At 37.4% G+C, this 24536-nt stretch overlaps 1 protein-coding gene across 3 annotated transcripts in view; it reads left to right on the top strand.

The window, feature by feature from the left end:
- Positions 1-378: 378 nt before the first annotated feature.
- Positions 379-24536, top strand: part of LOC150084618 (deubiquitinase DESI2-like) — a 138397-nt gene continuing 114239 nt past the window's right edge. Inside the window, exons 1-2 of one of the 3 annotated variants that reach the window (XM_090375355.1) lie at positions 379-477; positions 19350-19427. In XM_090375355.1, coding sequence (XP_090231481.1) covers positions 19389-19427 — 39 coding nt within the window. In that variant the 5' untranslated portion in view covers positions 379-477; positions 19350-19388. Of the gene's footprint in view, positions 478-620; positions 883-1136; positions 1361-19349; positions 19428-24536 lie in introns of those variants that run through there. The other 2 variants (XM_090375354.1, XM_090375356.1) reach the window with 2 other exon arrangements.

Raw genomic sequence — 24536 nt, 5'->3', positions numbered from 1 at the left:
CTTGCTTTCTTGCATCATATGCCACTACTACTTCTGCTACTACTACTTTTCATCAACCGAAGATTTTGCTGTGTGTTTGGTTTAACACAGCTGGCATCGCCCATTACGAACTGATGTTTCGAATATATTGTTTTTTATTTATTTATTTTTTACATATTTATTATAAAAATTCTCACAAACTGTTTTGGTCATTTGATATAATAATCAAACTTGTGGTAGTTGATCTCAATCTTTTAGTGTCGTCCATCTGCGGAGTTATACTCCATGATAATTTTTGTAAAGATACAAAAATTGAGGTGTAATACTGTATTTATTCCTCCTGTTACTACTGCAAAATTCCTACTTAAGATGTCGCTGCATTCACGTTAATGTAGTTTTCACTTTTGATCGTGAATTCCGCTTCCGAAGTTTGGAAGTTTCAATAATTATGAGTTTGTTGCATTATAGCTAACCGTGAAGAAATTCACTATAGTTCTAGTGAGTCAGGGGAGCAGAAGTCTTTTTTTTTTACCAATTTATCGTGTTTTGAGTTTTTGATAGAATCGTTTGAGTTGTCATTTATTTATTTATGTTTTTTTTTTTTTTTTTTGTGAGTGCTTATTCTCTAATTTTAACGATAATACTGCTGTGCACCAGCCCTCTTGAGGGTTGGAGGAGGAGAAAGAAGGTATAGAGTCGATCATAGTTAATTGGGTGCCACTTTTTTCATACTAGCAGTGAAATAATGTTTCTAGATGTGAGTTGACAATGCCGAGGAGAAGCAGGTAACATTCTAAATCTAGTATCGCAGTTCATTTCTCAGAAGGAATTGGTAGCTAGAAGAGAAATCGTCGATGTCAGGAAACGGCACATCGACTCATCGAATTGCTGCTATAGTATGTGGTACGTTCACTCTCCGACATCAGTTTTGTTGTTGAAAATCTAGTTGTCCCGTATTTCTCTATGCCGTCTGTTGTTAGTTGATTTTATTGATGATTTCGCTTCGAGCAGTAATGATTTTTGGCTTAGCGAGGTGTGGATTAACAGAATTTTGGTAAACAACCCCCCCCCCCCCCTATAAAAGTGATTTTGGGGATGTGAACTATTTAACTAATGAAACACGATTTATATGTTGCAGATAGAAAGTCATAGTTGTTAACAGACACTGGAATCTAGGCTCTTGGAAGGGGATATGATTGAATCATTTAAGACCTTAAATGGACTGAGCAAATGAAAATGCAGATGGCATCGTAACTCTTGCTTAGAACACACATAAGGGGTCATAAATTGTAAAAGGATGACTAGGACAAATGTTCCAAAACTTGCCTTTAGTTAGAGAAAGACAATTCCAATGGTCAAACTTCCATCTGATGTTGCAGAGGTAGGTAGTTTGGATAAATTTATGAAAGAATTAGATAAAATTGCTAGAGGTGATGGATGGATGAGGTGTGTAGTGTTTTGTAATGTCGTTTTTTTTTGGTTGATGCTGTATACGTTTGCTTCCTTGCATCATTTGCCCCTATTAATACTAAATGAAGCTAGACTCTGATTTCTTGGTTAACTGCATACCAGTATGTGTAACACACAGATATATTTTACAGTTCTGCTGCCAAAGTGCATTAAAGTAAGCACAGTCTTCAAAGAACTACATAATTAAAAAATATAATGTAGGAAATGCAACAAAAAACTCTGACTTTTATGCGACATCATCTGGTTGTCAGACATCACAACAAAACAAGCACTGATGTAGTTTCTAAACCAAAGTTACTGACAACTGATTGATTGAGTGGCAAGAAGAGGAAAAAAGGCACCAGGATTACCAAATAATTCTGCATAAACTAAGGGGCAAACAAAAATTTTAAATGTATGAATCTGTTCGAACCCACCCTGTTGCTGAAGGGTGAACATGTGGTAGAAAGAATGAGGAGGAGAAATCTGGTGAATCAGGAAAACAATATCTAGGCTAAATATTATTGAATATTCTTTTGTATGATTCTGTGGGTATGTAATTAATATTGTACTGTTTTATAAATTTTATGTACTACATATAGTAGCTGGGAATATTATATAATATATGACAAAGCATATGGATGAGTGAAATGAGGATGCTATGCTTTAGAAGGGAATAACTGATTAAGCTACTTTCATCTGAATCATGGTCTGATATTCGCTGTGTGTGTGCGTTCGTGTGCACAGACCTAATTTAACTGGACGTAATGCTGTAGGAGATGTCTTTGTGTGAGTGTGAGAGAGAGAGAGCAAGGAAATTAAACAGAGAAAGTGAGAGCGAGGAAATTAAATAGAAATGTAACATTTTGTTGGATGTAGTTGAGTGCTTGAGGGGAAGGGTCATTGCCTCAACAGGTTTAAATCAGGCTATTCATCAAGTATTCAGCTTCCCACCTTAATGTTGGAGCCTACACTTGAGCATCTGGCTGTAGGATATTCTGGTCCTACAGATGGATTGTGAAGTTCTTTTTAATACTAGGTGGGTTGTGAGGTTCTTTTTAATACTAGGTGGGTTTTGTTCTATGAGAGGAAGCCAAATGAGAATTGACTGGCCTCACTCAGGATCAAAGAGCTTGTCCAGAGTTGGGATACCAACTTAAATGATATTTTTCAGGCCACAAGTGCTCCTGTTCCTCCTAGGACATACGTTTCTGCCTCTTACGATGTACATCTTCGATGGGAAAAGAATGTAATACCTCCCTGCAATATCAGGCAGTTGCACTCAACTCACTCTACTCTAAACTCTCATGCCTGTAAAATCTACACTGACTGATCAAAAACTGCAACTATGGAAAATCTGCTGCAGCAGTTTTTCCTTCATTTACAGTTACAGCCTCACTATCATTAGCTTGCGTACGTCTTCACTGCTGAATTATATGCCATCCAGTTAACACTTAGGAAGCTTATGGAGCTTTTCGTCTCACTTGCTGTAATTTACACTGACTCCCTCAGTGCTGTCTCTGTTATAAGAAAATTTCCCCTCTTTTCATCCTACATTGAAACACATTCACTCCCAGCTATTCTCTTGCAGTGTGTCCATTCAGTCAGTCAGTTTTTGCTGGATCCCTGGCCATTCGGGAAATGACAGTGCTGACTTTGTCGCTAAACATCCACTGGTTCCATACACTGACTATAACTCTGTTGTACGCAGATCTATGATAAATGGCTACAGATCTGGAAAAGTAACACCAAAAATAAACTTTACCAGATAAAGCAAGAACCAAAGCTCTGGCTTCCGACGAAACTGACAAGAGCATTAGCATTAGTAGAGGCATTTGATGCAAGAAAGCAAGCTTATGCAGCATCAGCCAAAAAAAAAAAAAAAAAAAACCACTTCCACTTCACCCCTCTGTTCGTTCAAAATACCTGTCCAGCTGAGCCTTAAACTTATTTAGGCTATCAACTTCCACGACAAGGGATGGAAGTCTGTTCCACCAGCCAACCACCCGCTGGCTAAAGGCAAATTTCCGCACGTCTATCCTACATCTGTCTTTCCTCAATTTGAATTTATGCTCTCAGGTGATTATTCTGAGCGAGAGGAAGAATCCCATCAGCATTGAGCATGCTCAAACCATTCAAGGCTTTATACACCTCTATCAGATCACCTCGCTGGTGCCTAGTCTCCAGACACTGTAATTTGCAAAACTTAAGCCTTTCTTCGTAAGAGCACCCCTTTGTTCCATTCACTAATCTTGTTGCCCTTCTCTGTACTCGTTCCAGCAGCTCTACATCCTTCTTGAAATGAGGCCTCCAGACCTGTATACAGTACTCTGGGTGTGGCCTGACCATTGCCTTATACAAGGGAATAATCACCTCCTTATCCCTGCTAGAAAAATTCCTATATATCATTGACAATACACCATGAGCTACTCTTGCAGCCCGTCTGCACTGTTCAGAGAACTTCATATCTGCCTGCACAACCAACCACCCCCAGGTCCCTTTCATTCTCTACCACTGTCAGTGTAGTACCACAGAGTTGATACGTTGCTCTGGGGTTGCTGTTTCCCATGTGTAGTACTTTACATTTGTCAATGTTAAACTTCATTTGCCACCTCTCAGCCCATCTGCTCAACCTTTCCAGATCCTGTTGCAGCAGCATAGTGTCAGTAGTGTCCTTGACAACCCTGCCTACCTTTGTATCGTCTGCAAACTTCGACATTAAGCTTGATATACCATCATCAATATCATTTATAAATACAGAAAACAATAATGGACCCAACACTGAGCCCTGAGGGACTCCACTAATAACATTAGTCCACGACGAGCAGTGTCCATTGATTACCACTCTCTGTCTTCGCCCCCTCAGCCACCCCTTTATCCACAGCAGCAATTTGCTTCCAATGCCACACTGCTCCAATTTGTGCAGCAGTATCAAAAGCCTTTCTAAGATCCAAGTATATAATATCAATGTTATTCCCTGCATCCAGTTCTTTTGTGACTGCATCATAGTATCCAATCAAATTGGTCAGGCAAGACTTCCCCTTAACAAAACCATGCTGTGTCCGAGCTGTAACTGAAGTCTTGTCTAAATGATCCTGCAGTGCTTCTTTAACTAGTGCCTCCATTAATTTTCCTGGGACAGAAGTTAAACTCACAGGTCTATAATTACTTGTGTCAGCCTTTGATCCTCCTTTGTGAATTGGGGTCACATTTGCACATCTCCAGTCTGTGGGTACCTCCCCTGAGTCCAAGGAAGCTCTCATAATTATGGCTAAGGGTTTGCTTACTTCCTTTGCTGCCTCCTTTAATATAACTGGATAGAATCCATCCACTCCGGGTGCCTTTCTTTTGTTTATCTTCAACAATTTCTCCTCCACTTTACTCTCAGTTATTACAAGATTCTCTAGCTTACTTCTAGAGTTGAATACACCTCTGGCTTTCCCCTCGCTAAATAACTCCTCATGTGTGAATGTCGATGCAAAATATTCATTTAGTTTGTTAGCTACCTGAGCAGGATCATCAACAGTTGACCCATCGATATCAAGTGGACCAATCTGATTCATCCCCTTCCTTCTAGAGTTTACATAAGTAAAGAACTCTTTGCTGTTTTTCTTTGCATCCCTTGCCAAAGATTTCTTGTAATCTGCCTTCACCTGCCTAACCTCCTTGGTAACTTGGTTACAGATCAACTTGTATCTATCATAGGCTTCTGTGTCATGTGTTAATTTGTATGTATCCCATGCATGTTTCTTCTCTGCCATATGCCTCATTAGTTCATCTGACATCCATTTAGGCCTAAACCTTGAACAATATTTCTTAGTTGGTAAGTAAAGCCTAGTAGCTTCCAAGATAAGTTCTTTGAATGCTTCCCATTTTGCATTTGCTGTTGGTAACATCATCAGTTGGTCCCACTGTAAAGAATTTAAATACTGTCTCAGTCCATCGTAGTCGCCTTTACGAAAGCAATAACCCTTCCCTTTACCCCTAATGGTAGTTACCTCTTTAAGTAAATCCCACTTCAGCACACTGTGATCACTGCCACCTAGTGGTTCATTTATCTGCAGATTCTTAATGCATGAAGAATCACTGCTGATAATCAAATCAAGAGTATTGCTCCCTCTGGTTGCCTCCCGAACATGCTGATGTAGAAAACTATCATCCAATAAATCCACAAAAGCCTTGCTAGTGTGTGAGCGACCAGCCCCCAAATTCCAGTCAATATCTGGGAAATTAAAATCTCCCATTATAAGACTCTCTGATTTACTGGCCCACTCTATTTCCCTGTACAGTTTCTTATTATACTCATCAGAGTTATTAGGCCTATAGCACACTCCTACTCTCAATTTTGATCTCCCAATGCTTATGTCACACCAAACTGACTCGACACTGCCCTGTCCAGCGATGTCCACTGGCTTCACTTCCTTGGATTTTATGTATTTGTTAACTAACAGCATAACCCCTCCTCCCTTCCTATCCAGTCTATCCTTTCTGTAGACGTTGTACTCCCCAAATTCCAGTTCTGCATTCCTTATATCTGTGTGACACCACGTCTCTGATATCCCAACAATATCTGCCTTTGATGTTTTGAGCAATACCTCAAATTCATCAAATTTATTTACTAAACTCCTAGCATTGGTGTACACGCAACTATACATGCACCTATTTCTATTCTTAGCTACCCTAACACAACCCATGTGTTTACTTGTACCGCAATGACTCCCAGCAGTCTCTGAAATATCCTGCATCTTGTTTTTCAGCCTTCTGTTCATTCCAATAGAAGCAGTCCCAGAATCTCTTTCACCTCTGTCAGTGGCTACTGTTAATCTATTCGTCTTTGTCTCCCCCCAAGGTAGCAGTTTTCCGACCCACCTAACACTGCCTCGATAGCATCAGCAAATATTCTTGCACCCTTTCTATTTAAGTGTATCCCATCCCTGTAGAAGCAATCTCTCCTGTTAACAAGTACAGTCCAGGCTGAAAAAAATTCTACCCCTTGAGCCTTGCACAATCTTTCCAGGGCCGAATTGATCGACAAGGCTCTCATCATATACTCCCTCCTATCATGTCTGGGCAGAATTGCAGACACTTTCAAATTCAACCCAAATTCATGGCTTTTTTTTTCAACAGTGACCTGTACTTGTTAAGCAATTCTGCCGGTCTCCTGCTCTTGGTATCATTAGTGCCAACGTGTGCTCTCAATCAAAAGATGATATCTGCTCTACAACGTCATCAACCTTTGCCCCTGGCAGACATACCCTGGTCCTGTTCCACTTATCCTTTTTACAAAGCATGTTCCCCGTTTCCCTGACAATAGAGTCACCAACAACTACTAGTTCTTTTGGGACCAGCGCATTCTGCCTTGGGGGTTGCCGCTGTGTTGCGTGATGACCAAGTGCAAGCTCTGGCATTGATGTGGGCAGCTGAGAGCTTGATGGGCCCCTCAATTTAGTTCCTTCGAGTGCATCCACCCTGTCCTTCAACCTCTCATATAGGCCCATAAGAATGCTGAGTTGTTGCCTGATTTCGATACACTCCTTGCATCGCGCACACACAAAGACATCCCCCATGGCAATATCATGTCCCATACCTGAATGCTCCACAAACATCATGCAAGCTGTGCATTTTAAAAGGTCGTGATTCAGAAGGCAACTGCCCCCCTCAGTTCTCCTCTGAGCCACAGCACTTCCATTAGCTTGAGCCTTTTGTTTTGCTGCTCTGGTCTGAGTCATGATTTCTTTTAATTTAAATAAAATTTCAATTTCAGTTTATAACCCTAACTTATCTCCCAACACAGTTATAACGGGATATATATTTTTTAGTGTCAAGTATTAATTATCTCCGAGTTCCCTTTATATAACTTCCATATCAGTTATGTATTAATTAATTATGTTACGTTTGCAATCTGAGTCAGTATATGTATTTAGTTAAAAGTACAATTTAAATGCCAACGAAGTTCGACAAGTTTAATAGATTTTATCGATCACTAAAAATATTATAACCTATACTATACTAACGCTATCTAGGTTCGGTATATAACGATCGTATGACAAAGACAAAGGCGGGAAGTTACGAACGATAAATTTATGGACACTTAAGTATTAATTAACTTTCAAATCTCACTGTCTCAATTCAGAATAAACTAACGATCCTTACTGGGTCTATAAGCTACTTACAAAAAATAATTTGATGTAAAAAATATTCAATAAGCGGCTAAATATGGCTAAAAAACGTCTCATTCAGCGGAGTTGCGACTTGTAACACGTGGATACCCTTACCGATTCTTTTATGCAATTGCAAGGCCGAATAAAGAATAAATACACCAAATTAATCAGAAAATCACAAAATAATGCTATACTACTAAATTTAAATCAAAAGTTTTAGAAAAACAATAATTTCAAATCAATATATAAGAAAAATCCACTTAGCGGCTTTGAACATGTCTGGCCCCTACTAGCCTCGTCAGCAGACTTGGAAGAGGAAGTGGTATTGGCAAGACTCAGAATTGGACACACTCAACATACTCATCTCTTCCTATTATTGGGTGAAAATCCACCACAGTGCTCATACTGTCAAAGACAACTTACGGTCCATCATTTTCTGGTTGATTGTCCCTTACATTCAGCTATCAAGTCAAACACCTTTCAGGCACTTTCCACGTTGAATATCTCACATGATCAATCTCATTTTATAGGAAATGAAGCAAATATAGATGAACTTTTGATATATTTAAAACGTATTGGCCTGTACAGGAGGATATAATTTAATGTCTATAACAATATTTTGCCTCTATATAAACTATGAATAGTAGTAGTAATATACTATCTAATAAACTATGAATAGACAAATTTCGCCACAGCAGTCCTTGTGTCGTTAAACCCAATAGCAATAACAACCACAGGTGGTAGTGAAATAGTCTTGGACTAGTTATTCATGGAAATTATTGTCAGAGAAATGGGGAGTATTTCATGGAATTAGGATAGGTGGAAAAGAAATAGGGGAATGTTTGACAGGGGCAAAAGTTAGTCATTCATATTGGTAGAGGCATATGATGCAAGAAAGCAAGCTTATACAGCATTAGCAAAAAAAAAAAATTTCCAATTCACACAATTCCATTCAGTCTAAAAGTTTGTTCAGTTCCTCCTTGAATTTATTTAAGCTATCAACTTCCACAACAAAAGATGGAAGTTTGTTCCAGCAATCAACTACTCGCTGACCAAAGGCAAATTTCCGCACATTACTCCACAGCTGTCCTTCCTCAATTTGAATTTATGCCCCCTCAGGTTCGTAATCTGCAAGAGGAAAAGTCCTATCAGAATTGAGCCTGCTGAACCCATTCAAGAACTTATACACCTCAGTCAGATCACCTTGCAGGTGCCTAGTCACCAGGTGCTGCAATTTGCAGGACTTAAGCCTTTCTCGTTAAGAGCACCCCTTTCTTCCCCTCACCAATCTAGTTGCCCTTCTCTGTACTCATTCTAGCAGCTCCACATCCTTCCTAAAATGAGACCTCCAGACTTGTACGCAGTACTCAAGGTGTGGCCTTACCATTGCCTTATACAAGGGGATAATTACCTTCTTATCCCTGCTAGCAAAGTTTCTATATATCACCGAGAAGACTGCATGACTTGCTCTGTCAGCCTGTCAGCATGCTCCGAAAACTTTATATCTGACTACATAATTGCCTCCATGCCTTTTTCATTATCCACTACCTTGAGTGTACTACCGCACATTAGGTACATCACACTGGGGTTACTGCTACCCAGATGCACTTCTTTGCATTTCTCAATGTTAAACTTCAGTCGCCACCTCTCAGCCCATCTGCCCAACTTTTCTAGATCCTGTTGCAACCACATACCATTGTTACTGTCATTAAAAACCCTGCTGACTTGTATCATCTGTAAACCTGGACTTTAAGTGTGATATACCTTAATCAGTATCATTGATAAATATACAAAACAACAGTGGTCCCAACACTGAACCCCAGGGGACTCCACTAATAACATTACTCCACAAAGAGCAGTGTCCACTGATTATCACTCTGTCTTCTCCCACTCAACCATCCCTTTATCCATAGCAACAATTAGCCCTTAATGCCATACTGCTCCAATTTGTACAACAGCCTATATGCAACAGTATCAAATGTTTTCTTGAAATCCAAGTATACAATATCAAAATTATTTTTTGCATTCAGTTCCTTTGTGACCAGATCATAAGTATACAATCAAACAAACCCATGCTATGTCTCAATTATAACTGCAGTTTTGTCTAGATAATCCTGCAATACTTCTTTAACCACTGATTCCATTGTTTTCTCTGGAACAGAGGTTAAACTAAGAGGTTTGTAATTACTCGTCCCCTTCCTTCTAGTTTACATAAGTAAAGAAATTTTTGTTGTTTTAATTTGCATCCTTTGCCAAAGATTTCTTGTAATCTGTCTTTGCCTGCTTAACCTTTGACTTGAATTTTTTTCAAGACAGGAGATCATTTATGATGAGCACCTTATTAATTAATTTTTTATCCATTGAGAGATTGTGTAAAATTCATAGAGTAGGATTTTTCTCAGTATGGCAGTTTTGATGTGAAAACATCTATGGCAGCACTGGAGTAAAACCAATTGGTAACGAAATTTTCTTATGGAAATGACACAATTGATGTCACTTCCTATTAGGTGGCTGTTAGATTTTAAATGATGCAAATGACGTCACTTTTTTTTTTTATGAAACCCCCAAACACGAGAGGTATTAGAACCTATAGTACTTAGTACCGTGGCGCCTCCGTAGCCAGGTGGGAAGGAGCAGCAGTGCGCAGCACACGCTTCTTGATTAGACGGGGTTCGAGCCCGTCACCACCAAATATGGAGGATGCGGAAAGGTCAAGGAATGACCACCGCATATCCCTGAGCAATATGGCCTTAGTTGCTAATGCTCCTAAAAACCAACAAAACAAACAAACAAACTTAGTACCGTGCTTGGGTTGGAGGTTGAGAAGATGAAAAAAGATATTTGTTGACATTAGATTTGAACTTCTGTAGACTGTAATTTTCAGGAAATACATATGAAGGAAGGTTGTTCCAGAAAATGGCAGTTGAAGGAATAAACGAGGAAGATGAAAAGTTGGTTCTGTGAGTTTGAAGTTGGACAGTAAATGGATGTTGGCTGGTGGCGGCACCTGTTCGGACTGTTTTGAAAGAGAGAGAGAGAGAGAGAGAGCGGGAATTATAGAAGCCAATTTAGCAGAACAGTGTCCATGGAAGTATCTGTAGAAAAGGCATGCAGCAGAAACAGTACGTCTATGAGACAGCAAGTGCCGAGACTGTTAGAGAGGTGTCATTAATTAACCTAACTGCCCTCTTCTGAATGGAATCTAGAAGACAGAGAGGTTTTGGGGGCACCGCCCAAGATGTGGGAACAATATTCCATGGTAGGGCGGATTTGCGATTTGTACAGAGTGAACAGCTGTTTGGAAGAAAAGTAACACCGAGAGGGAAAGAGAAAACCAAGTTTATTAGATGCACAGGAATCAATATTTGTAATGTTCTTATGCCAAGAGAGATTAGAAGTCAGGGTAACTAAGTTGTCTTTGCCCCACTGGAGATCGGCATTTAAGGAATTGCTAGCGGATATTCAAGAAGTTGAAGCTGATTGCGCAGGGGAAGATTTCTCAAAATGGAAAGTGGAATGCAAAACTATGGATAGGACTGCCAGTCAATGGAAGGAGGTCATTAATATACAAGAGGAAAAGAGTGGAGGAAAAAACTGAACCTTGAGGGAGACACCAGCATTAGTGTAGAAGTTAGAAGACAGAGTCATCTACCATCACCCTCAGTGAGTGATCAGAGAGAAAACTGGATAACCAATTACAAAAAACAGTTGGCAAACCATAAGATGGAAGCTTGTTTAAAAGACCTATATGCCAAACACGATCGAAAGCCTTTGAGATGTCTAGAGCAACTGCTTGTGTTTTACCGAACTTTTCCATTGAATTTGTCCATAAATGGGTAACATAAGCGAGAATATCACCAGTGGATCGACACTGACGGAATCCATACTGGCTATTGTTGATCAGATGGAAGGTTTCTAGTTAGTTTAAGAGTTGGCAGTTAATTGATTTCTCCATTACTTTAGAAAGAGTAGAAGTAATTGCAATGGGACGATAATTGGATGGGAGGGATTTGTCACCCTTTTTAGTAACTGGCTGGATATGAGCAAATTTCCAAGAAGAAGAAAAAACACGTTTGGAATAAGAAATGAAAAAAGGTGGCAAAGAACAGGAGTAAGTTCAGGAGCACAGGTTTTGAGAACAAGTGGAGAAATACTATCAGGACATCTTAGCATCGAGATTTGTCAAAATCCTTCTGACATCCTTTTGGCGGAAGACCACAGGAGGCATTGAATGGTGGTGGAGGTGTTTCCAAGATCATTAATACATGAGTTGGAAGAAAAATGGGATGCTAGCAGGTCAGCTTTATCCTTGGTGATAACAACAACAGAACCATCTGGTTTTGGCAGAGATGGGCAAAAGTTGCGGCCAATAGCTTTGGCAAGAGACCAGAATGCTCGGCTACCATTAGGGAAAGAAGCAAGTTTTGTACTCTTAGCCTGTTCAAAATCTAGTTTGGACTGATTAATAATTGCTTTACAATTGTTGTGAGCTTTGGTGTAGGCAGAAAATGAATCTGAAGAATTGGAAACAAGCCAATTACGATATGCAACATTCTTCTCCTGAATGGCCTCAGCACATTTATTAGAAAACCAAGGTTTGGATAAAGGACGAGATTTTTAAAGTGGAGTGTGGGAAAGGATTTCATTCCTACAAGAATGATTTCACTGACACGATCTGAGCAAATGTTGACTTCAGAAGTTTTGAAACAGTAGTCCAACCAAGGAAAAGAAGAAAAGAAATCTTGCATGTCATCCCATTTTGCATTCTTGTAAGCTAAACAACACGAGGTTGGGAATAGCCATGAGATAATGGCTCCTTTGGAGAAGAGACAATAACCAAGTTGTGTCTGAGGTGCCTAAAGGACCACTCACTTTGACTGTGTACATAGAAGGGTTGTTTGTGAGAAAGAGATCAAGCATGTTGGCTGTATGGTAAGGACTGTCCGGTATTCTTGTAGGTAAATGAACAATCTGTGCAAGGTCATTATTAATTGGAAAAGCTTCGGCATCTCGACCAGCTGGGTCGGTATGACTAGAAAATGGAAGCCAGCTGGAGTTGTGAACATTAAAATCACCAAGGAAAATTATCCACTGTTAGGAAAGTTGGACTGGAGAAAGTCAAGTTGGAAACAGATAGGAAGTTGAAGAGCTCCAAGTGATTAGTGGAGTTGGGAGAGCGGTAGAGACAGCAGATGAATTTGACAGAATGAGGTAGAGATTTTAAGCCAAAGAAGATCGAAAATAGGAGATTCCAAATTACCAAGTCTCTGACAGGGAATATTAGAACGGACACATGCACAAGTGCCACCTTTGAGGTGAAAGGAATAACACAGCGAATGTGTGTGTGTGTAAGAGATTTTTTGAATTTGTGGAGATAGCAATCTTTTTAGTGTAGAACAGTGTCAAACATTTTTTTTTTTGTAATCTATGATGTGAAAATTATTTTTTGTATCCAGTTCCTTTGCTATTGCATCTTAGGATCTAGTCACTGATCAGACAAATCACCTCTTAACAAGTTTCTGTTATGATTGCTTACCTACTCCACTCTTATATCTCCCTTTATAAATTTGGAAGGAATTTGCACATCTGCAATCCATAAGGACCTCAATTCCAAGGATGCTCTCATAATTATGGCTAGTGGTGGTTTGCTTAGCTGTTTTGCTACCTATTTTAATATAATTGGATTGATCCCTCCCATCCCAAGTATGTTATTTACTTTTAGCTGCCATAATTTCTCATCCACTTTCCTCTCACTTATCTCAAAATATTTAGCTTCCTGTTAGAATTTGATATAGTTTTGGCATCCCTATCCCAAAAAAATTCAGTTTCTTAACAAATAGGAGAGACTACTACACAAAAGGAATACACTTAAATAGAAAGGGTGCAGGAATATTTGCTGGTGCTATCAAGGCAGTGTTAGGTGGGGGGATAAAACTGTTAGCTTGGAGGAGATACAGTAGCTGCAGGCAGAGTTGAAAGTAATTCTTGCACTGCTTCTTTTGGAACGTGCTGCAGATTTCATGGCATTGTGAGTTATCATGAAACAAGTAAGTACACGGGCAGTGTTAGGGTAACTAAGAGTAAGACAAGGTGCATGTACACTAATTCTAGAGCATAGCTGATGAATTTGAAGTGCTGGTGTAGTCATCACTTCACCAGCACTTCAAATATCCCAACAGTGTCTGCATTTGAAGTTGTAAAATGCAGACATTGTTGGCATATCAGAAACGTGGTGTCACTCAGATATAAAGGATGTGTAATTAGAAATTGGGGAGTACAGTGAGTAGAGAAATGAGAGGATAGGTGTGTGTGGGGGGGAGAAACTATGCTCTTGGTCAAGAAGCACACATAATTTAAGGCAGTGCATCATCCAGTCAATATGGGTGGTCAGTGCAATGTTGAGTCAGTTTGGTGTGAAATAAGCACTGTTATTTGCCTGATGACTCTGAATGGCACAGTGAACAAATTTACGGAGAAATAAAGTGGGCCAGTAAATCAGAATGTCTTATAAAATGGGGATTTTTACTTTCCAGATATGGAGTGAAACTTGTGGGTTGATCACACTAGCAAGAATTTTGTGGATTTATTAGATGAATTTTTTACAGCATGTTAAGAGAGGTAACAAGAGATAGCACTACTCTTGATCTGATTATCAGCAGTAATTCTTCATGCATTAAGTATTTGTAGATAAAAGAACCACTAGGTGGCAGTGATCACATGTATTGTTGTGGGATTTATTTAAAAGGCGTAACTACCATCAAGATTAAAGAGAAGGGATTTTGCTTTTGTAAAAGAGACTACAGTGATCTCAGATAGTTTTTAAATTCTATACAGTGGGATCAACAAATGATTACCAATAAAATTCTAAATGGGAAGCATTGAGGGAAATAATTATAGAAGCTACTAGGCTTTCATACCAACTAAGAAATACCGTTCAAGGCTTAGACCTAAATGGATGTCGGATGAACTAATGAGATACGTGGCACGAATACCATATTGCAATCATGAAGGAACTGGATGCAAAAATTAATTTTTATATCATGTACTTAGATTTCAAGAAAGATTTTGATACTTTTGCACAAAATTGACTGCTGTACAAATGGGAGCAGTGTGGCATTAAGGCAAGTTACTGCTATATCTGCTGTATGCTTTCCTCCATCTGGTAACCTTGCTGGCTTTATGACATTGATGCATTATCTGGAGTCAAACTGTTCAGTTATGTGCTTTATAGTGAACTCTCCTTTTTCTGACAGGATGCCATTTTATTGCTAATAGAATGGCTGAATTTGAACTCTTGGGTATGATAATTAATGCTGGTATAATAGAGCTAACAGAAACATGGTGCCAATCAGAAATTAGTGATGATGAATTCCACTACGGTATGTATAATGTATTTAGGGAAGATAGAAGGGGTAGCGGGGTTATGCTTCTTATCAAAAGGAGCCTGAGTGCAAAAAGAGCTTTAGGTGAGTCTGAAGTTACATCTGCCAGCATAGAATCTGTCTGGTGTGAGTTAGTCAGAAGAAAAGGAACATTGTGAGCAGGAGTAATCTGCAGACCAGAAGATAGTGAGAATGTGATGAGAGTGTTTACATGCACAATGATGGAATGGACAAGCAAACATGAATGTCTTATTATGGGTGGCTTTAATTTGCCCCAGATTGAGTGGAATAAGTGGGAGGGAAACTCACAATGGGGAAGAACATTTTAAAATAAATTGATAATTATTATCTGTATCAGCATGTTAGAGGAAGTACTATGGGTGAGAACATTCTTGACCTCATCATTATTAATGAACAGGTGACATCGCTACAGGAACCATTGTCAGGAAGGGATTATGCTATCGTCAGCTGCAAGATGAAGAAAGATATTGCAATAGTTAAAGGTAAAGGCATGGGTTTAAACTTCAGAAGAGGGGACTTGGACAGTTTAAGGTGCTGTGTGGCATCTGTGAATTAGTAGATTGCCGAGGGATGGCAGATACATTTGAATTATGCAATACTCTTGAAACAAAAATCACAGAAGCCATGAATGCATACATAACTTTAAGAAAATATTAAAGGATGACGATGCCACAATGGATGACTGTGGAGCTTGCTGGTCAAATAGAGCAGATAAAGATAGCATGGGATGGTTAATTTAGAACGATGAAAAGTACTGAAGCCTACAACAGGTGCAAGTTGATCTGTAATAGTACCACAGATAAGGTCAGGGAGGCCAAGGCTGCATATGAGAAAGCATTGGCTAAGAGAGGAAAGAATGGGACAAGGCATTTTTCATGTATTTGAATACAAGGAGGAAAAAAGTGAATCAGATTGAATCCTCGTGCACTCTTGGGGTGGGAAAGTCTTAGAAGAAACCCAGCAGATGTTGAAGATGAATTGAACAAGTACTTTGCATCTGTCTTTACTGACAAAAGACCCTTTATGCTGAGAAGATGCTGTGTGAGTGAAGCTGACCCATATGAAATTAGTGATGTAATTAGAGATTGATTGTTTATTAGAAAAACTTTTGAGCATAAAGGGAAGTAAAGCTCCTGGAGTTGATGGCACATACCCTGTAGTTTTGAGGGAGAGCGTGAGGCAGTATGTTGAACCAGTGAGATTAATTATGAGGGCATCTTTGGACTCTAGGAGTGAAGTTGGTAACTACACACTGGTTAGTCTGACTTCAGTGGTAGGAAAAATCTTAGAGGCAGTGATTAAGGGACATTTAGATAGATAAGGCATTCTGGAGGACACACAGCATGGCTTTGTTAAGGGTAAATTATGCTTAACTAACTTAATAGGCTTTTTTGACACAGGTAGTAATGAGTTGGATTTAGGGAATAATTTCAACGTAGTTTATTTCAGTTTTAGCAAAGCATTTGACTCTGTCCCTCATGAGAGCCTACTTTATAAGCTTGAACACATTAGGATTACTGGGTAAGATTCTAAGATGGATTGCTAGATGACTGCAGTCAGAAGACAGAGGGTTGTGATTAATGGATATTCTTCAGATTTGGTGTAATGTTAGGATTGTTGTTTTTCATTTTCATAAATAACATCGATGAAGTGATAGAAGGCATAATGTCAAAATTTGCAGGTAACGTAAAGATTGGTAGAGTTGTTAAAGATCAGTGCCAAGCAGTGCTCCTTCAGGATGACTTGAACAGACTTCAAAGATGGTCAGAGCAGTGGCAGTTATGTTTAATGCTGCTAAATGCAAGGCCACTTGGGGAATTGCAACCCACAAATGAATTATGCACTTGATGGGGTTGAATTCAAAACACTGGAGGAGGAAAGCGATCTGGGAGTTATAATACAGGCAGGTATGAAGTTTTCTGAACAGTTTTCACTGTTTTATCTGTGTTTTAACTGTTTTACCCTATTTATACAGAGAGCCAGGAAAGCCCATGTTGTCCTATCAATGATTTATCAAACATTATCCTGTAGAGATAGGGAGGTGATAATCCTACTGTATAAGGTAATTCTAAGACTACATGTGGAAAAAAGGCCTCTTCTAAAAAAGACATTGAGCTTCTTGAAAAGGTCCAAAGATGGGCAATTCGAATGGTGACATCAACAGGATGACTGTATGAGGAAAGACCCTGATTATGTGGGCTATAGAGCTTGTCAACCAGGCACCTCAGAGGTGACCTGATTGAGGTTTATAAGGCTCTGAGAGGAATTAGTAAAATGAGTGAAGGTGGAATTCTCACCTGTTCCGAACAATTCCAGAAATAGGGTCATAAATTTAAATTACAGGGCCTGAGGTTTTGATTAGATTATAGGAACTTTTCTTTTAGCCAGCGAGTAGTTGATAGCTGGAACAAGCTTCCCCTCACAGGTAGTTGAGGCTGACAGTTTGAATAAATTTGAAGGTCTACTGGATACTTACTTGTGTGAGGAAGGATGCATATAATTTGTGTTTACTTATCTACTTGGGTATTTTTCTATATATATATATATATATATATATTTTTTTTTTTTGTCAGTGCAGCAAAAGCCTGTGGCTTCCTTGCACTATTTGACGATTACTATTACTATTTAATTCCAGTGTTTATTGAAGTATAGTTTATTTTAATATAGGACATGGATTTTTCACAGTGGGGTTCAGACAATGTTGAAAATAAAGGTGGCATCAAAAAAATTTATTTTGAATTAATTTTTCAAATTACAGTAAACCCCTGCTATTCGCGGTATCTGTATTCGCGATCGCCGATTTAATATAAAATGAAACCTAAAAAAATGTGAATTTTAAAGCGCCGTGAATATTTTCCGCCATAAAAAAACACGGGCGTGGCTAAAATTATCTTTCCCAGTCAAAACAGCGCTCAGTGGGTGGGGGGAGAGGGGTGACAAAATCGCGAGTGTGGATGTTTCTCGCTAATCCTTTTTCAGTATGTGTTATGTGCTTGTCATGGAAGGTTTCGTCGTTTGCTTTTAATTTATATGCTTATAAATTGAATAAATTTATCAATTTATAAATTGATATAAATTGATTTTGTATCAATTTATAAATTGATATAATATGATTTTGTCAGCACATCAATTTATAAATTTATATAATATATAATTTATATATATTATATATATATATATATAATATAATTTATATAATATAAATTTAGCAAATCAATTTATAAATTGATATGCCTACAAAAATGATAAATCTACCGTTTTGCAGTGTAAAACAGACTTTTTCGAGTGAGTTAATGGAAGAAAGTGACTTTATTGTGGACAAGTTCTTTCTAACCCCTACAAAAATATGGCTACGAATAACAAGAGAAATGTGAAAATATCAAAGAATGTGATGACATTAGCGAATAAAATTGAGTTATTAGATAAAATTTCTAATGGTTTCTAAAAATTTCTAAATTTATATAATATATAATTTATATATATTATATAAATATATATAAATATAATTTATATAATATAAATTTAGCAAATCAATTTATAAATTGATATGCCTACAAAAATGATAAATCTACCGTTTTGCAGTGTAAAACAGACTTTTTCGAGTGAGTTAATGGAAGAAAGTGACTTTATTGTGGACAAGTTCTTTCTAACCCCTACAAAAATATGGCTACGAATAACAAGAGAAATGTGAAAATATCAAAGAATGTGATGACATTAGCGAATAAAATTGAGTTATTAGATAAAATTTCTAATGGTGAAAGTGTCTCCTCAGTGGCAAAACATTATAAAATCAATGAGTCAACGGTACGATCAATCAAAAAATCGGAAGTAAAAATCCACCGTAGTGTCCGTGAAAACGCGCTAATTGCTTCAAAAATTTGCTTTGTAACTCGTGATGTTAATCTGTGTGAGCATTGTTTGTCTTCAACACTGGTCTGACCTTGATGGTACTTTTGAGGCCAGTGTGAAATGGTGCTACAATCTACTGTTTACTCACCACACACTTCCTGCAACAATTCATAAATTTTTATTGGCGTTTGATCATGTAGAATTTCAATTTTGATAAAAGATCTTTGATCTGAAACTGTAATCTGACTTGATGTGATATAACCACCCATTTTTAAAAGCCTCTACATGAACATTCAGTGCAGGAACTCTGTTTCAAGCACACTAACAGTGAGGTTAAACTTCAAATTATTATCCTGATAGATTCATTCGTGCAGGCACATGGAATGAGATGCATGTATGCAGTGTGCATTATGTTTGGGATAACCTTTGTATAATAGAGAAGAAATTTAATATTTGTATATATGCTGGAATTTTCAAAAGTCATCTAATGTTATTGTTGTGCTTCTAGATACATGGGCAGAATATAGCTAAGTGATAAGCAAACAGCATGGCGAGAGCACCCGTTCTTCTCAACGTTTACGATATGGTAAGTTTTTTTTTTTTTTTTTTTTTTTTGCACATGCATGTGTGTTGGCTGGGATCCTTTTATTTCTGATTGTTGCAATTTTCACTGATATTATTATGATTAAATAAATTAGAATTCAGCAGTTGAAATAGGCATAAGGATGATGGACGACAGTTGTAAACTGTCATGAATTGTTAACCTCCACTTTCTGTTAATATTGTATCTTTTCAAGACTGTTTACTGATATAGTTTCACAGTTGCAAACTGTATGATTTGTGCACTCAGGATAGGAAATAGATCAAAAGCTTAAAACTCTTGAGTAGGCATGTGGATAGTTTTATCTTCCTCCCCCGTCCCCCATTGTTTTTTTTTAGAATCTAAAATCATTCTGTCCACTTAGCAGTAATATACAATCTGTTCAAGAAATTTTTTTTTTTTTTTTTTTTGTCTGGAAAATAAATTATCTCCATTAGAACCCTTAGAAGTGCAGCAAAAAAAAAAAAAATAAATAAAAATAAATCCAAGAGTTGCCCTGTGGATATATTATATACATCATTTAGTCTTTTTTTTTTTTTTTTTTTTTTTGGGATAAAAGGCAAGAAAATAGTGAAAGTGGTGCACTTCATAATCATGTCCTTTATTCTGACACCATTGTTAGATAATAAGAACAAATGATATCCTTTTGTATAATGTGATGATTAGGCTGCATTTTTAGTACTGTATACAGGTCTGGAAGCTTATTTTAGAAAGGATGTGGATCTGTTGGAATGAGTGTAGAGAAGAGTACAAGATTAGTCAAAGTCACTAAAGTACTCTTTACCATGAAAGACTTCAATTCTGCAAATTGCAGTGCTGGGAAACTAGGCATCTATGAGGCACCTGACTGAAGTGTTCAAAGTTTTTAAATGAATTGAGTAAACTTAATGCTGATGGCATCCTTACTCTTGGACAATACACACAAGGGGATATGAACTTAAATTGGAAAAGGATAGTTGTAGAATTGATTTTCTTTCAGCCAGAGTGATTGATTGTTGGAACAAACTTCCATCTGGTATCTGACGTAGCCAAGTGATTTAATGTGAGATTACAGTAATGCACAGGTTTGAATAGGTTCAAGCCTGCATGACTGCTAAATATGGTTAATGATTGTATTCGCTGTCAGAATAATTCTTAAACTCCTCTGATCTAGTGGTTTTGCCAGAATATAAAGAACAACAACAAATTAAAATAAATTCAAAGAATTAGCAAATTATTAGAGGGATTGTGAATAGATTAGGTTGGGTAGCTTTTTTTTTTCTCTCTTTTGGCTGATGCTGTTATAAGCTTGTTTAAAATTGTTTGATTTCCATACTGTCTTGCTTCTGATGCACAACAGGGTGAAAGTGAGTGAAATCAAAGCTGAAACTAAAGCTATACAGAAAATCAACATGGGAGTGGGCCCACAACACAAACAGAACCGCAATGAATTTTATGGGTATACTTATCCATTTAAGAATTAACAGCGCAGATTGAAAGTGAATACCACCCTTGATTTAAATGAAATTTGGATTGAATGTAATGAGATTTGCAACAAACATTTTTAAAAGGCTCAATTATAAAATTTCATGAAAACCTGTCCACTGGGAGACCTTCTCTTACGTGCAGATGGACAGACAGACAAACATGGGAAAGACAATAGGCACACATTTGCACACACGCGCGCGCACGCACACACACACACACACACACACACACACACACACACACACACACACACACACACACACACACACACACACACACACACACACATGCGTGCGTGCGTGCACCTAAAAATGACCAGTCATAATTACTTAAGATTAGTGACATGACATATTCATTGGCATATCTTATGATTTCATTACTTAATTTCAAAACAATGAAACTTAGCCTTGTCATAAATTTCACTATAGTTGCAGTCAGTGATGACCACCTATAATGGCTGTGTCACTAGTCATCCAATTTGAAATGTATAAGTTGTAATTCCATTGATGACATTGAGGAACATATCAGACTAGGAGCTTTAAAAAGTAATGACAATACTGCTTGCGTAAACATTAAGCAGGAATTGTGTGTAGGCAATGCATAAAAGGGGACATGAAACATATATTAGCTGTAGTTTCATAAGTGTACTTGAATGGGAAAGGTATTTCACTGGATGGGGAAGTGCAAGTGCATTAGTTTACGAAGCAAATGAGCTGAAGTTGCACAAAGTGAAAAATAGGCATGATGTAGCTATTGCACTTAGACAGATTAGTGAAGTTGTTTTCACATTGGTGGGGAAGTGTGCAAGAGAAGTGTCATGTGGTTGGTTCTGTGAAACTTATGTAGTGGGAAATTCTTGAGTCACTGATCTATATTCCTGACAAGGGTTTGTGACTTTTTTTTTTCCAAAAGTTATGCCACTCAGTTGTCTGCATTTCTGAAAGTGCATAGTGTAAGCAGTAGCTTGTCACCTTGCTGGTGGCATTTAACACGACAAATGTTTGGGATCGAGTTGTGCAGGAGGACAGATGATTTTGAGGGACAATAGCCATCAAATACTTGCAAATTAAGCTTGCTTTTTTTTAAAAATTATAATAGCCACAATGCTATTACTATGTTTTGGACAATCTCTGTGTGTGGAAATTTCCATATACAAGTACATTAACTGCTGGTTATAGTTATTACTGGTTATTAGAATCAGCCGCTTTATAGAATCAAATTTTGAAGAACTGATTCAAATCAATAAAATGCACTACACTTGCATTGTTTATTAGAATCGCATCTTTGGTTGTAAGAATCAATTGTGAATGCCTCTGTGGTCACAATCATAAAACAATAAAAACAATTTGCAATTTCTGGTTTATTGGGCTTTTCTGTTAGTGCAATAAATGGGTAATAAACTTAATCTTATTGCATTTGCAATAATACCGATAGCTGAAATTCTGTGTTTTCATGTTATTTTGGTGAAATGTGTTTCTCCTTCCCTGAAATCTGCTCTTCATTTCTAAATCTAAACTTCGTCTCACTTGCACATGTTAGTTCTGTGCCGTGCTTTGTTATTGATTGACGCTTATCTTTTTTACTGTGTTTTTAATTTTACTACCCAAAAAAAAAAAAAAAATGTCAGTGAACAGAAAGAGAGTGAATTTAAGTGTAAAAGACAAGTTACGTATTATAGAAACTTATGATAAATTAAACTTATGCATTATGTCTCAAAGAGAAGCAGCAGAAAAATTAGGAGTGCCTCAGTTTAATAATCTTTATTAAAATCACATCACACAATAAACACTAATGTGATTAGTGAAACTAGAAAAAGGAAACGTGAAGGGAAAGGCCAAACAGTAGATGAAACTCTGTAAAGCTCTGTTCGTTTGGTTTAAAAAGGCCAGCTCATTTAATGCACCAATCAATCAGAGCATTCTACTTCAAAAAGCTAATGATTTTGCTGAAAAACTACACGAAGGGTTTAAGGCGACAGATGGATGGCTGACACAAGATGGAAGGAGAGGCATGATATTGTTTACAAAAGACTTCACGGAGAAAAACAGGATTCTGATGGTTCTGCGGCTGACAGCTAGTTGAAGACCTCTTGGTGAACTGTGTTAAGCACTTATAATCCTGAAGAAATTTTTGATACAGATGAAACAGGGTTGTACAATAGGGCTACCCTAGACTATTGTATGATTTTTAAAAATTCCTCTGCATCTGCAGGAAAGAAGATCAAGGACAGGATTACAATTCTTTTAACATGCAACATGACCGGAACAATCAAGATGAAGCCGTTAGTTATAGGCAAGATTAAATTGGCTAGATGTTTTAAAGGAGTAAAACAGCTGCCTGTTGAATATGCCAATAATGCCAACACTTGGATGACAGCTTCTTTATTTGAAGATTACCTTCGTAAATGGGATTTGCAATTGGATAAGAAAAACAAAAAAATTGCATTGGTTTTGGAAAACTGCCCAGCTCATCCAAAGTTGACTTTCAAAAACATTGAATTAGTTTTTCTACCTTTGAATACCACATCACTGATTTAACCTCTCGACCAGGGAATAATAAAAACCTTTAAGACCTTTTATAGATTGGATATGAGGCGAAGAATCATCCAGTCTATAGATGAAGGTTTAGGAACACCATCTGATATCGCAAAGCAGATAGCTGTTCTAGATGCACTTCATATGACAATGAGTGCCTGGAATGAAATTTCTGAAACCTTCATTAGTAACTCTTTCAAAAAATGTGGATTAATTATTCATGATGGCCAACTAAGTCACGATACTGATCACATTGAAAAGCCTGAAGATGTGGGTGTCTACTAAGTAACGATACTGATCACATTGAAAAGCCTGAAGACGTGAGTGAACAGAAGTTTAATGATTGGGTGGACATAGATGGTGATCTACAAGTTACTATAGCTTTAATAAATGAAGAAATTGCCCAGTATCTTACTGATAATTATGCCAAGGAAAATGAAGATGAACCTGAACAAATTTCAGTTACAAAGTGGCAAACTTGTGAAGCTATAGCCGTCCTGAGGAGAGCATTAAAAGAAACCAGTTTGAGTGATTGTGAATATAGATTGTTATACAATATTGAAAAATCTAAAAATAGCTTTTTAGTGATAATTTAAAGCAATAAAAAATAAGTGACTATTTTAAATTATAAGCATATTACAAAGTGTTATGTTTAATATGTCACTTTGCTATGTACGTAAGTATAAATTTATTTTTATTTTTCTAACCTGTGGATAATATTCTTCCAATTTTCATGTATCATTTGTAATAAACCTTTTGTAATAAAGTGTCAATTTGTAATAAAGTGTCAATTTGTGTTTTATATCTTTATTTTTATAACCTCTGGATAATATTTGTCGATTTTCACTTATTAGAATTGCCGTTTATTAGAATCAAAATTCAATTTGCAAATGTGATCACTAGACTGGTGCTTACTGTAATTGATTTTTCCCTTTTATGAACACGTATTGACTAGTCCTTATTATTCCCGGGAAAAGTATGGGATGCTTTGTTTTTCAATATTCCAGGAAAGCTCATTTTTAATTTTTATGAAAAACATCGCAAATGTGAACTGTGTGAAATATCTTCAGATATTTTTTCAATTTTTTGTTTT

This window comes from Mastigoproctus giganteus, chromosome 6 (genome assembly GCF_048544385.1).
Source record: "Mastigoproctus giganteus isolate SK-2022 chromosome 6, ASM4854438v1, whole genome shotgun sequence".
NCBI classification, from domain to species: domain Eukaryota; kingdom Metazoa; phylum Arthropoda; class Arachnida; order Uropygi; family Thelyphonidae; genus Mastigoproctus; species Mastigoproctus giganteus.
This window is presented reverse-complemented; position numbering and strand designations above follow the sequence as displayed.